General features: G+C 32.6%; 1 protein-coding gene across 1 annotated transcript; it reads right to left on the bottom strand.

Moving 5' to 3' along the window:
• Positions 1-5028: 5028 nt before the first annotated feature.
• LOC130822659 (uncharacterized) lies at positions 5029-10746 on the bottom strand. The gene is made up of 5 exons (XM_057687676.1): positions 10619-10746; positions 8938-10117; positions 6999-7825; positions 6364-6420; positions 5029-5607 (listed from the first exon to the last, which is right to left on the bottom strand). Exons 2-5 carry the CDS (start codon positions 9944-9946, stop codon positions 5362-5364), a joined length of 2139 nt encoding a protein of 712 aa, XP_057543659.1. The 5' UTR covers positions 9947-10117; positions 10619-10746; the 3' UTR covers positions 5029-5361.
• Positions 10747-15776: the final 5030 nt, after the last annotated feature.

Here is a 15776-nt window from a genome sequence, read left to right as displayed (position 1 = left end):
TGATACTATATCTACGAGATCGGTGCTATACTATGCTCATTAGAAGATGTTGCCAACTATCCAAAATAATCTTGTATATTGCGTGCCTTGTCATCCTATTTTTTTCTGTAACCGCCTTAAATTATAAAGGCAAACACTAATTAGAATTTAGTATTAATCAAGTGAAGTTTACTTTTACCAACATAATTAAGAGGTTGCTTAAAGGTCAAACCAATATCCAAGTATAATACTTGAACCATACCAAAGCAATATAACGGAAGTCTTAAATGTCCAAAATATAGGAAAATTACAACCAAATCGAAATAAGTCCAAAGTTCAAATTACATCCTTAAAATAGTCTAAGTCTAAAATAATAGTCTCTCAAATACAATAAAGAGATCTAAACAAAAGGGGAGTCATACTCCAACTCGGGTTCATCTTCCGCTCGCATATCCATTCTCCGTCGAGGTGCCATAAGGGTTTACTCTAAATACAAAACCATTGAAAAAACATACAAAGTATAGTATCAGCAAAAGGCTGAGTATAAACACACTGGTGTCCGTCAAACAAGTTATTAAAACCTTTTTTTATTTGAGTAAATTCATTTTGAAATATGCTTTTTCATTTGATAAATCATATTATCATTCAAATCCAGTTCAATGGCTCTATAGTCATTTCAAATTCTCATTTTTCATCATAAATCATAAGATCTCAATGGATCCAAATCAATTTCAAACTCATATCATAAGTTTACATGGGTACTCTGTGAGTCATCCTGTGACTTGTTTGGTAGTCGGTCTACCGTCCACGACATGTCCGGCAAGTGTAACACAATGGTATTGTGAATAATACGCGCTCTGCATTGGTGAGCTGTTTAATCATGCACACAACATTTGCTGTGGCATATGTACCCGCCATTTAGGCTAAAATATTTTTTGTATATAATATATATTTTGTAATTTTAATAGATTTTGAAAGTCAAAAATATTAACTTTTTCCATGTGATAAACATCTTTTATTTGCACATAGCAAAACATACTTTATTTGCGATTTAGCAAAATCAAATCATAATATTTCCCACATGGGTAAAACATGCTAGCATAATCATATCATTAAACATAATCTTTGTATTATATTGGGGCTCACTAGCATGTATGAAAATGCATCGTAACAAAAAGTGATTAAAGTTCAATACGATTTTTTAAGGAACCACTAAAATGTTTCGTTTCAATCCTTCTTAAAGTAAATATAGCTTAAAAGAGTTTTGAAATTCATTCAAAACAACTAGAATATGATTCATAAGTCTATAAAATCATTATGATAGAAGATTTCATAAAACACTATTTTCTTAAATACGAGCTATTTTTGCCAGTAATAAAATCGATAATTGATTTACAAAATACATATTAATTCTCCAACAAGGCCCAAATTAATCAAGTCATTATAATACCTTATTTAAAATGAATTTAAGGTTGTCCCATCAAATTATAATTGGTTATGTGAATTTATAACGATCTTACAATTATTTTCGATAATTTGGGTATTTACCGTTATTTAAATGGTGTCTTAAATCCGCAAAATTTATAAACCATCTAATTTAAACTTATTTTATACTATGAGGCAGTAGGTTATTAATATAATTATAAATTTTTGATATAGGTCTATTTTTACTTAAATTTAATTAACAATATTACACCTTTTAATAAATAAACATTTTCTATTAATTTGATAATTTAGTAAATAATTAATAATTTATTTTATACCAAAGTTCTAGAAGTCATATAACATGTTTATTAGGCCATTTAAACTTATAAAAGTCATGTATGATGTTTTGTTATTTTGTATAGACATTTTATCGATAAATTAAATAAATTAGGTTTAAAATTATTTGAGTCCGAATAAAATATTATAAAAATTATATCATATTCCAGAAGCTATTTTAAAGGGTATAAAATTTTAAATAACCATTAAAAATCATGTGGGGTATTTTTAATAATTAATACTTCCTCCGTTCTTTTTTGATCTTCCACCTTGGGTTTTTCCACACATATTAGTATATTACGGAAGATAGAATTTTTGGGTTGTAATGAGTATTATTTTAATTAAATAGTAGTGTGAAGTAATGATTGTATTGGAAGTATGAGGTTGTAGTGGGTATTATTTTAATTAAATAGTAGTGTGAAGAAATGATTGTATTGAAAGTATGAGAGAGAAAATAATTATAAATAAAAGAAAAAGGGTACTTTAAAAGAAAAGAGGGGTTTTAAGAGGTAAAAGTGGGATAAAAACTTTCTAAAAATATAAAGTATTCCAAAGTGGAAGAACTTTTGAAACTACCCGTTATAGTAATATGGAAGATTAAAAAAGAACGGATGGAGTATTGTTATTTTACCGATAAAACGAATAAAATTTATTTAAATCCATATATGGTCACGAAAATCCATATAAATATTTTAACATGTATCTACTGTTTATATAAGTGTCTCATAAAATTTTCATGTCCAAAAAACGTCATTTAGTATTTATTTTATATTTTACCGTTTTCAAACTTACCGATTATTAATAACCGAGTAAAAATTATTAACGTCCTTAAATGTCAACGAAATCTTCCCAAAATTTTATCAATTTTACCTACTGTCCATATGAGTATGTGATAAAAATTTCAAGTCCATATGTCTTTCTTTGATAATTATTTTATATTTTACCATTTTACAATTTACCGTTAAACGATTTAACAATTATTCAAAAATCATAAAAAAAATTTGAAACTAAATATACTCTAGCCAAATTTTGTTGGAGACATTATAATATGTTTTTATTAATCAATTTTGATGATGAAGAGTTCATCTAATACCATGTTTTATAATAAGAGTATTTAACACCTTAAAATCCATTAAAATATCAATTTAACGAATAATCTCAACAAAAAGTATTCAAGAAATTTTCTTAACATATAGCTACTGGAAATCTCTTTTAAAATGAATTTCAAATATTTTCAAATTTATATAATCATTTCCATCACAATAACTTTCACAAAGTAGTGTTAAAAATGTCTTTAAACATACAATAATTTATAAAATCAACATGCATGATGCCCACAATAATAATACATGTAATAAATTATTCCCTACTCAAATGTATCATTTTGACATCATTTTTCAAGATTTAAGAACTTCTCTTTGGGAATTTTATTTTTTTTAAAAAACAAGTTTATACATAAACTTTCTCAACTTGTTCTTAAATCCTCTAAAAATCACCCCATGTGACATATCACGACTCCAAGCCTATATAATTATTCCGTAAGCTCTTACGCGTTCTTAGAAATAGTTTTAACTTCTGGTCCTTGCCCTTCAAGTCTCAACTGCAACTCTTCAACTAAACATATTGCATTCATCCAAAAATCAATAATAATTTTGGATTTCTAACATGCATTTAATTTTCCCTAGTTAGAGGTGTTGGACTAATACTTGTGATGATTTTAACATATTTGGAGTATACTTATTATGTTAAGCAACACACTTAGTTAAGTCCCATAATTTTACTTGAATCCTTCAAGTAACAATATTTATATGTTTGTGGAAATACATCTTCTTACTTTCTATTATGACCGATTTTTATAGATTTATAAGTGATGATTTTCTTAGTTTAGAGATAAAATACTCATTTTATAATGATTTTAGTTTATAGAAAGATTCATGTAAAAAAAATGTTTTACATGAACAAGTTTTAACAAAAACTAGTGGAATAAAGAAATAAACATAACTTACTCTATACTTGGTGGACTTCTTCAAGTTTGGTGTCTGTGGAAAGCTCTTAAGATGAAGATTATTTTTATGGGAGATTTGAGTTTATAAAAATAAATTTTTAGAAGTTTTAGATGGGTTTTTGAAGAAGATTTGATGAAAAAAGAAGGTGTTTTTGTTATTGAAAGTTTGAAGGATTCTAGTGTTTGTTCATGGGTGAACTTGGGAGTAATGTGTTGGGGTTTATGGCTGAATAATTTTTCAGAAAATAGAGTGTTTTTGCTTCAAATATTTGCGACTTGCATGCTTGTAATGATGCACAAGCTTTGAGTAGAACAAAAGGGGTTCTTGGGTAGAGTTTAAAGCTTGTGTATGTAAGTATACAAAGGGCTATAAGGGGGTGTAGGACAGCTTTAGCATGGCTGGTTGGGGTTGTTTTTTTGGTGATTTTTGTCCATCATTTGATCTATTATAGTGTAGGAAAAGTTTATCTAAGATAGTTTAAGGTTTGGGTAAAAATTGTTATACATGTAACAAGTTATGTAACTTATACTTCATGTTTAAAAATCACTTGTATATGTGTAAAATATTTAATTTACTCCCATCATGGTTATATAATATGCTTGGGTAATAATTAAAATTTTCTCGAACTGTTATGGGTAGTTGCTCACTTTCAAGTTTTACCTTCAAAGTTTACGTTACTTGTTACGATTCATAATCACATTACGAATTAACAAGTTTCTAAACATTGTAGAGATTTTTCAAATTACTACCATCACTAATTAAATTATAATTAGTAACGAACAAATATATAAGAAAAATTAGACACTAAAAACGACTAATGAAATCTCCTAATAATATAACTGTTTCATTTTCTATATAACATGATAACTCCAAAAATAAAAAATAAAAAAACATTTAAGAATCAAACTTAAAACATTTCTTGTAAAGTAATGCGTTCTTTAACGACTCAATTCTCCCAACCAATCTTTTAAGCTCACACCATTTGCTCTAGTTTTCTTCTTTCTTTGCATTTCTTTTATCAACATTCTTTATCAACGTCAACCAAATACTATTTTATATATTTGTTCATTCTTTTACTTACTAATAGCTAGTAGATGGAAACTAATTGAATTTAGAGTGGCTGATTTGAACAACTGATTGTATCACCTGTTTTGAGCAGCTAATTTTGTTGAAAAAACATTTATTTCATAACAATAAGTTACTTCAAACAGTTAATTTACTAAACATTAGAGTTAAATGTTTTGAACATTTAACCCTCTATTTATGCAAAACAAGCTAAAAATATCCGGTAAACTATTTCATCAAACACCCTCAATTGTCCGGTTGTGGTTATGAACACAAGAGGTAAGTTGTGATTGCTACACGAGAAGACTAGAACAATCTAATGTTCTATACTATGAATGTGTTGTAGAGATTACAGTATCAATGTTACGAGAGAATCAAGTGTATACAACAATACAAATAATTCTGCAAGAAGGAATGGAGAACTACCAGGAATCCCGATGGTCTCCTAGAACAAATGGTGTTCCAATATCGTCGAAACAGTTGCCTTAAGATCTGAGATACCAGATTGACGATTGAATGAGTGGAAATAATAATCTCCGATACCAAAATTCTACTTGATTCGCATGCACTTGAATAAGACCTCGAAGAACAACTTGTACATATGCCGCTTCAAGTACATTCTCTCTACCTTTTCCCTACCTCTCTGTCCCATTTGCTGTCTAGCTGATGGGTTTTTCAGCATATACCGAAGATTTTCAGCCAGGATTTTAGTCCCCGGATGTCCCACTGGATGGAGTAGACCTGTAACGTTTTGCTCAACGATTTCTTTTGTACCTCCTGCATCTGTTCCAAGAACCTGCTCATTATAATTCAAAGAATGTATCATGATCTGTTCTATGACTATGAGTGCAGCAATTAGTAAATTTAGAAATGCATGTTTCATATGATGTGAGTTGTTTTAATGGGTATTGGGTATTGACTATTGACTAAGCCACCCACATCTACTTATTATCCACATGCGAGGTTGTCCTACATCGAAGACAGAGAAATGCATGTTTTGTTAAAGTGCCCATTTATTATCCACATGCGAGTTTTCCTACATCTACACCGGAGACAGAGAAGAGTGTACATCACTTTATGAACCTGATGAGTAACTTCTACTACTACCAGATTACCTATGTAGAAAAAAACATTGGATGTAAAAATTAAGATTTTTACACAAATGCAACGCAGCATGTGAGAACTATGATTCAAGGATCATTTGCAGGCTACTCTCCATTGCGATGATTTGATTTCAAAACCAAAATCCCGCGTTGAAGCAAACTGGTTGTGGCAAAGCACTTGTTCCAGTGTGACCACTCATTGGGGGAAAATTCTATGATTTGCCACTAATTCTCAGTGACTTACTCCAGGATCCTAGGAAAGGCTTTAATACTTTGAAAGATCAAGTTTCGTTCACATAAACCTCATCATTAAAAGCCACGTACAAAGGGTAAGGGGGAGAGGAGGAATCAGCAAACTAAAGTATATGAAACAGGTTAGGCAATCAACCAATATCTCGCAAATGGAGAAATGGAAACAATTTAAATGCGAAGAAATAAGTCAGACTTACAGGTAAACCAAACGCCATTGCCTCAATTGTCACTCTTCCAAAAGTCTCTCCAAGCCCCTATATTAAATAGATCAATAGCATAACTGCATTAGCATACTCCAGGACAAGTTCCGTAAAATTCGGTTTGTGGAGAATTATGCATGTACTATAATACAAAAGGTTTCAGCCTGGAAACCGTGACAAATCGAAAAACCTTAGGAAGTAAATCCATGATAGATGTCAACAAAATAGCATCCAAGAACTATCAAAGATCCAAAACCAAAAGCTTAAGCTAATGGTTGAGGCCCCAAGATATAGACTTTAATACGCCTCCTCACATGAGAGCTCATTGGCTAGAAGTGTGGATGCGCATAGGCGCTGAATGTTCCACTTTAAATGAGGGGTGGTTGAGATTTGAACCCGTAACCTCTTATCACGTTGGCTCTGATACCATGTTAAAGAACCAACTCAACCAAAAGCTTAAGCTAATGGCTGAGTCCCCAGGATATGTTGTATACTCTAACAAGAACATAATATACAATGTCGAACCAAAAGACAATATAAATTAAAAACATCAAATTATACACGTTAATCAGATTGTTACTGGGCTGATGAAAATGCAGAATCAAGTAGGGAGATAATATTTATATGTATACCTGCGAATTGGTGACATAAACATCTGCAGCCGAATAAAGTGAGGCAACACGTGTTGTTGTCGGACTCCATAGGATGGATTTGGACACGTTTGAATGTTCTGACACAAAGTCAAGAATTTCTTTCACATACATCACCTTATTGCTCTTAGATCCAACTGAACCAATAAGAATCTTAAGTTTCTCTATGGAAACTTCATGGCTAGCATCGACAATTGAGATGCTCTGAGAAGTATCAGATTTTGCAGGATCCGTGCGGTTCACCTTATGGGATGCACGAATATTACGGTTCTTCTTCGAGACTAGGCCTCTTAAATGAAACTTCCTAGCATATTTGGATGTCTTTTTATCCGATTCCTGTAAAGACTTTTGTATGACTTTGCTTTGAGAAGTTTTTTCTACAATTGCCAAATATGCTGATTCAACAAGCAGGAGCTGACCCTTAGCAGCATTTATGCTACCGAGAGATATGACAAGCATATCATCATCAGTCAATCCCATCTCCTGCCTCACAGCTTGTCGTAGCAGCTGACGTTTCTGTAACATTCTCTCTGGGTTTGATAAAGGAGTATTAAGTGAGCAGGGGATACCTGCTACAAAGGCCAATTCATCATTGACAGAAAGTGGAATCAATGCTGTTTGGGTTGTCAACGTAATGTTTTCCTCTTTAGCCCAGCCAAGCCACTGCTTAGACTGTAATTCTGAAAGGAATACAAGCATTTTTACTCGGTTAAGCATGGACTTTGATCGATCAAAGTACTCACGACGATTCTCCATGATCCACCAGGCAATCTGATTAGAGCCAGCATTGAAATAAACAAGATATCGCTCTGCAGAGAAAACATCACATATATTGCTTTGAGCTTTCAATGAAGAAAATTTAAGTTCTATCTAGTTCTGATCAATAAATGATGTGCCAGAATACATAATCAAATGAGTTCACATAACCCCCCTATCACCCCGTATAGCCATTGTCCTTTTCATGTTAAGCACTATGGGAGTCTTTGGTAAATGGCTTATGGGTTGGCTTTTGGCTTATCACTTTTGGTTTTTTCGCTTTTTGGTTGGCAAAGCCAAAAAACGTGGTTGGCAAATAACTTTTCAGTCAGCTGAAAAGCTACCTTTCAAGCCAAAATAAATAAATAAAAACTAACTTGGTTGGCCTTTTTCATTAGCTTTTGACTTGTTGGCCTGTTTTTCTCTTATAAACAACCAACAACTAATACCTAATTTTATCAAACGTCTCCTGAAAGAGCTGGTTTATCCAGCTAGCTTAAAAACCAACAAAAAAGCCAACACTTCAGAAGTCAAACAAAGCAATTAAAAAGCCAACATACAACAGTCGTTTGCTAAACACTTCTATATTTGTTAGGTCCTTACAAGAATGAGTTGTACTAAGTATATCTTCCGCAGCTCACAGCACATCTAGCCTCGGAGGGATACAAATACACATTACTATCACTATGAAAACATCTTATGATAACCTCAACCTTTTTGCATCAAACCTAACACAATTATCAAGGGCAAGGGTGCCAAATTGCAGCCACATGTAGCTTTCCAAAGTCGCTAATTAGATTCTAAAAAACTGCTCCAAAAACCAGTGAGTTTGTATTGTTACCAAAATCCATGATAACAGAATTACTAGTTAATATAATCTTCATATTTGGCATTATGAAGCTTTGGAATTCATACAATCTCACATTGAATAAATTAGAAGGGAGAATATTCCAAGGAAAGGAAAAAGTACAAACAAAGGGAAAGCCTATATGTACTCATGGAAACATATATGGAAAAGAATCTTACAAGCTAGATTTCTCTTTTCATGTAGATAAGATGCTAACTCTACACTTTAGTCAAATTTGGGTACATTAAAGGCATCCAGACGCTGGACAAGGAATAATATAAATTGTTAGAATCAGGGCTTTGAAAAATGAGGTCATACCTATCCACTGTGCACAAACTGCTGATCCAGCGATTACAAGATCGGCTTTCATGGCAATTTTGAAGCTGTGCTCTGCCTTGTCATCAATGATCTTGATCCTTCTCTTTGTGAGTTCGGACATTAAACCACCTCGTCTGCTGAGAACTACAGCATGAACTGTTGCCCCACAACTTAGAAGTTCCGTCGCAAGCTCAAGCATGGAAAGGGGAGCTCCGGTCATTGATAGCTCATGAAAAATCAACACAAAGTTTCTCGACCAGACTAGGCGTGCAAAAAGCTCATTTCTATCACATGTTCCTGTTCGTTTCTCAGGGCTCCACTCAAGAATTCTGTCCTCAGTAGATCCAAATGGACCCACAAGCATCTGATAGGAAGAATTGCTCCTTGGAATCTCTTCTTCTAGTGCATCTTCATTTCTTGTTCTAGCATACTCCACACTCTGTTTCCGGGGTGTTTTTCTCTGTGAACCACGCCTCCCTTTCTTATTCCTCTTTTTCATTGATAAAAGCCGAGGGGGTTTCACTTTAGCAGGTAATTTTTCATTTGCTTGTTCAGCCAAGGATAGATTTATGCTTCCATTTAACTTGCTCCCGTTTCCTATCAGACTATGACTAAGGTGATCCGTTATGTTAACATAAACATCATCTGATTTCAATTCACGACGCTGATTCTGAGCTGAATCAAAGACCTCATTCCTGGAATTACTACCGAACCCAACTTCATTCCCTCTATTATCTTCATGAGCCCACCTAGACTGAATGTAGAACCCACCATAAGTCCACAAAGTAATCAGAAGTAACCAGTACACCAATCGATCATTCCTAAACCACTGAAACTTACCCCAACTAGATCTACCCTCTCGTCTAGGTGTTCGAGAAGAAGGAAACCTCCGAAACGTAGGAGAAGACCTAGGGGTCGATCTTCCTGACAATGTAGGCTTTAAAGTCCTCAATGGTGATGGCCTAATCACATTTCCCAGCAAATCCTCACCATTATAATTGTCCTCCATCAAAACTACCTACTAGCTACTCTAACAATCCTATCATTAAACCACTATCATTTGCATTGAACATATACAATCAATCATTGAAAGAAACCATCAGAATTGTTCAAGAACCCTCTTCTACAAACCAAAATTTGTCAAAAGCACAACCAATTAATAGCTTCTTAATCACAGATTCTGCAAATACCATTTTCAAAGTAAAATAGAAATTAATCTTTTGAATGGATGTATTAATCAAGCACAAAGAAAACCAATCAAGAAAAAAAAATTGCCCCAAAAGCTTCATCCATAAGGACCATAATAGCTTCCTTCCACAAATGTAAGCAATGATTACATGAAAACCCACAAACATCACTCATAATTCACTTCAATAACATAGAAAAACAATATTTCACAGCAATGCAAGTTTAGTTTTCCATCAAATTCAAGAAACATGAAAACCCATAAATAAAATCTCTCAAAATTACATTCTTCACTTTGCATTCAGATTGTAACAATCATTTTTGTGGGTATTCTGTGGGATAGAAAAGGAAAGATAACCCACAACACCGAAACTACAAACAATTAGACAAATACACTAAAAAATAACTTAGTCTTATACTTCAATTGCTTATAAAAAAAACCTGCAATCTACATATAAAAGAAACTTGACAGATAAAAAAAGGAAAGAAAGATCACCATTAAAGGAAGCCAAGAATCTAATTATTGGGAATATTCAAAGATTCAGAAGAGCTGTAGAAGTTGGAGGAGATTTAGCTGAAGCTGCTTATACTACGTTTACCTTTTTTTGATGGGTTTTGTTTTATTTATCCTGTGTTTTTATTTAGGTTGTTCAATAATTAAAAATAAAATTAAATGAAATTGACGAGTGGGGTACCACTGTCGGAAGCAAGAGAATTCATCTACTTTAGACCTTCCCATTATTTTAGACTTTTTTTGGATTTTATTAACATGTTAGTAATTTAATATGCAACAATTTTTTATTATAGAATAGTTCGAGAGAGAATAACTAAGAATTGAATTTGTGATGATTTCTAAAAAAATGTATTTTGCTTTTTAATTGAGATAAAATTTATTTTTAATATACTCGATTTTTAGTGAAACTTTATTTTTTAAGAAAATGTGCATACTCTTAAATTTTATCTTATTGAAATTAATGTATTTTATTTTAAACGATTTTATATTGATATATGTAATTTAGAGATCTCAGCGGAATAAAGGGAGTAAACTCATCTTAGAATTACTCTTACCATTTTTGATTTGCTATATATTTTATTCATAGATATGTTGTTTATTGTGCTACATTCTTGTTTATGAACATGAATACATATTTTCTCTTCCATTCTAATTATATTATCCACTTTCTTTGAGAGTAAATGTAAATTGTATGTTCAATTCATGCATTTGATGTGAATGGAGTGGAATATAAGGTGATGTGATCCACATGCTGTATTTTGCAAGTTTTTGAAGGCTAATATACTAGAAATCCATCTCTTTAAGCCTTTTTATAAATTTTTATGACAATTTTATATTTGGGCATTATTAAACACTTAAAAGACATTATAAATTTTTTATTGTTTTCGTGTCAAACGATTTTAATACTTTATGCCCAAAGAAAAATGCTATTGATTTGAGACTTTAAAATTAGGATAAAATACACGGATTTGAAGTTATTGTTTCCGTCTAGACTGAAATATATAGTAATTAGTGACCCAACACCTTCATTAATATTAAATCCTTTTAGGTAGATACTCTAAGCTTTTACAAAATATTAGAATAAAAATTAGTGAAAAATATATATTAATATTAATAAAGTTATTATGTAAAAATAAATTTAGTAAAAAAAAAATGATGACCATAAATATTATGAAGTTATTAAAATATTTAATATTAATATTAAATCCTTTTAGGTAGATACACTAAAACATATGATGACCATAAATATTATTAAGTTATTAAAATAAATTTAGTGAAAAAAAATAAAAATTAATATAATTTAAAAAATAATAAAATTATATTATATAAATATGTTATATAGTTAGAAAGATTTTTATTGGAAACATCTATCAAAACAACCTAAATAACAAGTGAAAATATCAAAAGTAACGGGGGAGTTCTAAATATTAATCACGATCAACTACAATCATTACTCTTCACTTCTATTTTAGAAACATTGAAAAAAATAAAATTTTTTAATAACTTTAATCAAAAATTAAGTTTCGGTAAAATTTTATTCCCAAAATAAGCGTCTTTGGCCCCAAAGCTAGACTCGGTATGTAATTGCTGTTACTAACGGCGAGTATAAAGAAATAGTCAAAATTTTAGTCAAGCTATATGTCGTTGTTACTAACAGCGAAATAAGGCTTTGACCGGTCAATGATCAAGTCGCTGTTAATCTTTAGGCTTGTACTGAGGAAGAAATTCTCTTCCTTGTTCCCGACAGTTTAAAATTCCTCGAGCTCTGGACAATCTTGTATTATGCAGATCTTCAAGCCATTAAAGCATTCAATCCCAAATTGAGATAGATAGCAGATGCTGAGATGATGGTCTAAGTAAAAAGAAGTAGCTCGTGTTAGTACCTCTACCAAAGAAGGAGGTATGCTTTCCCCATTAACGAATCTCAAACATCGCAGACTTTCGTTATGGAAGAGTTCCGCTTCATTTGAAACCAAAGGTACAATGCGCTTGAAGACATGCCCGACAATAAACTTGAATTTACTCAATGTTCTGTCTTCCAGGATTGGCTTGCATGCACAAAATAGTCGAGATCATCTACATTAGGAAAGCAAAAATAGAGCAGAGACAGCTTTAAGCTACTGATCTCTTTAGTGATACCTGAAGCACTCAATGTCCAACATCGATCTCCAGGATATACAAACATGCCAAGTTCTCTAAGTTTAAGGCTCGAAAATATTCCATCTGTCACCAGCTTTGATGGTAGCTTCTCGTATTCAGAGTGATTCATGGATCCGTAAAATGATATTCTCAACTGCTTCAGGCTTGCTAATCTATCAAAATTGTCGGTCAAAACTTTACGAGCCTAAAGTCGCTGTTATTAACAGCGACTTGACCATTGACCAGTCAAAATCTTATTTCGCTGTTAGTAACAACGATATATAGCTTGACTAAAATTTTGACCATTTCTTTATACTCGCTGTTAGTAACAGCGATTACATACCGAGCCTAGCTTTGGGGCCAAAGACGCTTATTTTGGGTATAAAGTTTTGCCGAAGCTTATTTTTTGATTAAATTTATTAAAAAATCTTATTTTTTTCAAATTTTCTCTATTTCAAAAGTTCACATTGCATTAATGGTTGTGTTTTAAATGTATACTAGTATAATACCCGTGTCATGCACTGAATGTATAACTTTATATTTGTATAAAGTTTTTATAATAATAATTTTCTTATTAGCAACTTAAATTTATTGTATTTTAGCTTTTTTTAACCATCAATTATGACTTATGAGCATTGACAACAAAAATAAAGATATACTTCACCTGTATGGTTTAGCATACTTTTTACAGATATCTATACAACTCCCTATTTTTGTCAAAGAAATACTAACTATTTAGTTTACGCTAAATATACTTTTAGGCAAAAAACATTTCTTAACAAAAATTTACCCTTTTGAAAGATTGGTAAATTTTAATTGAAACTCCAATATAAGCATATAACTAAGTTGAATGATTTCAAAAACAATCAAACAAAAAAATAATCAACACCTTTTTATTAGAAAATTTGAATAAAATAAGATTATCTAACAACTTAATTCCAAAAATAAGCTTCGTGAAAACTTAATTCCTAAAATAAGCGTCCGTATATCCAAACCTAGGCTTGGTGTAAATCGCTGTTACTAACAGCGAAAGACCAAAAAAAATAAGTAAATAAATAAAAGCCATAAGTCGTTGTTACTAACAGAGACTTATGTCTGTTATAATTTTTCAGATTCCTTCTCCCTCATTTCACTTCACGCGTATTTGTTTTCCTCTATCAACCTACGAGATCTCCCTCTTCTTTCCACCATTAAAATCAACTTCAATCCTTCAACTAAACTCATCAAATTTCAAGTTTGTACTAATTAGTTCTGTCATCTTCCTACATGAACCTAAGGTACTTTTTTTGTGTTTTTTTTCCATTTTCGAAAATTTAGGGTTTACTGAATTTTAATCAACTTTCACATTAATGTAGGTTCATAAACTTGCAATTTACTAATTCTTGTTGATCTACAGCTAATTGAGGTACGTTTTTATTATAAATTTTTTTATTTGGTGTTGATTTTAAAATGTATGTCATGTATAGTGGTCATTTACACTTAAAATCTACGAATATGTCGAATTTAGTTGTTATTTACCTTGATCTTCATAATTAAAAGTTTGTTCGTGAATTTGTTGTTGAATTTAAAATGTATAGTGGTCATATATTTATGAACCTGATGGTGATGTTGATTTTGTATGTATTGTTGTAGAAATGGATTCATTTCGTGTGACTGTTGTATGCTTTTGGAATGGTTCAATTCGATCAACTACTAACAATGTTAAGTATGTTGGGGGAAGACGTAAACTGTTTGCATGCAATTCATACATGGATTTGAATGAATTTAAACATTTTATATGCTCTAAGATTGGCATTGACACTACAAGAAGTACTGTTAAATTTAAGTTTTAAGTACAATCTGAGTGGAGATTTGTTAGCTTTTCCGGTTGAGGATGAGGAGGCTATAGATACAATGTGGGAGTATTCAAGGTCTACCCCTACTCCTTCTTTAGAGTTATATGTAGAAGAGGTACCCCTAGGGAATGAAGATATCAATGTTGTGGAAACAAATGCATTCATGAATATAACTTCTTCTGCTCCTTCTCATACGCCCTTCCCTACCCAAGAAAGCCAAAATCCCTTTATGTCATCTTCCTCTTATCCTTCTAATGAACCCAATCAACTTCAATTTCATGTCACAAGTGATGATACTTTTAACTTGGAAAATACAAATGAGCCGTGGGGTGATGTTAATAGCGAGAGTAATGAATTCGTAGAAGCTCCTTCTGAGGATGATGTGGGTGTTGACGAGGAGGCTCTAGCTAATGACATGAGCTTAGGCAACATTCCAACAATCATTGCTCTTACACCCTATGCACTAGTTCCCCCTCTAGATTATCAAACAAATAAATAACATAAGTAAACAATTTGAGTACTTCTTAAGTATTTTTACAATAAATAACGCTTAGTTATTGTTGAATTGCAGCAGAGATGGATCCAGTAGCTTCAAGCCCTCGCGACCCTAGTGTGTTTACGATGCAGGCGGATCATAGGAGCAATGTGCTATGGGATGTCCAGGTTATTGAATTTACCCTTTTTGAATTTATATGCCTTAATACTTTAACTTTAAGCTAACACAATATTTGCGTTTTGGTGTCCGACACGGAGACCATATACACCAGGCATCCCGATTTTGCTTCGTGGGCGATTAACGCACGGATCGTCCCGTACCTTCAGCTCGCGAGGTTGTATGACTTCCACCTGATCGCGTACGGGAGAGTCGATCGGGCGCTAGTCACGGCTTTAGTCGAGCGGTGGCGCCAGGAGACCCATACCTTCCACCTACCTCTAGGTGAGGCTACCGTCACTTTACTTGACGTAGCTGTGCTTACACGGCTTCCCATCGAGGGACATGCCGTGTGCTGTGTGCACCAATGGACGCCAACTCGAAAGTTGGCAAGACAAAGTCTATAGATTATTAGGAGTCCGACCTCTCATTGGTCAACCGATGAGGAGTGTGGGACGTGGTGCATTTGCGCCACCAATTCTTCCACCCCCACATGTGCCGTATGGATCACGGT

The sequence above is a fragment of the Amaranthus tricolor genome, chromosome 1, assembly GCF_026212465.1.
Source record: "Amaranthus tricolor cultivar Red isolate AtriRed21 chromosome 1, ASM2621246v1, whole genome shotgun sequence".
Taxonomy (NCBI): Eukaryota; Viridiplantae; Streptophyta; class Magnoliopsida; order Caryophyllales; family Amaranthaceae; genus Amaranthus; species Amaranthus tricolor.
Note: the sequence above shows the minus strand (reverse complement) of the source record. Positions and strands in the feature narration are given on the sequence as shown.

Coding starts and splice junctions, on each gene's coding strand:
- LOC130822659 (XM_057687676.1), bottom strand. CDS start 9,946: ATGGAGGACAATTATAATGGTGAGGATTTGCTGGGAAATGTGATTAGG. Junction 7,826..8,937: donor AGTTTGTGCACAGTGGATAG/GTATGACCTCAT, acceptor TTTTCTCTGCAG/AGCGATATCTTGTTTATTTC. Junction 5,608..6,363: donor CAATGGCGTTTGGTTTACCT/GTAAGTCTGACT, acceptor TATAATGAGCAG/GTTCTTGGAACAGATGCAGG.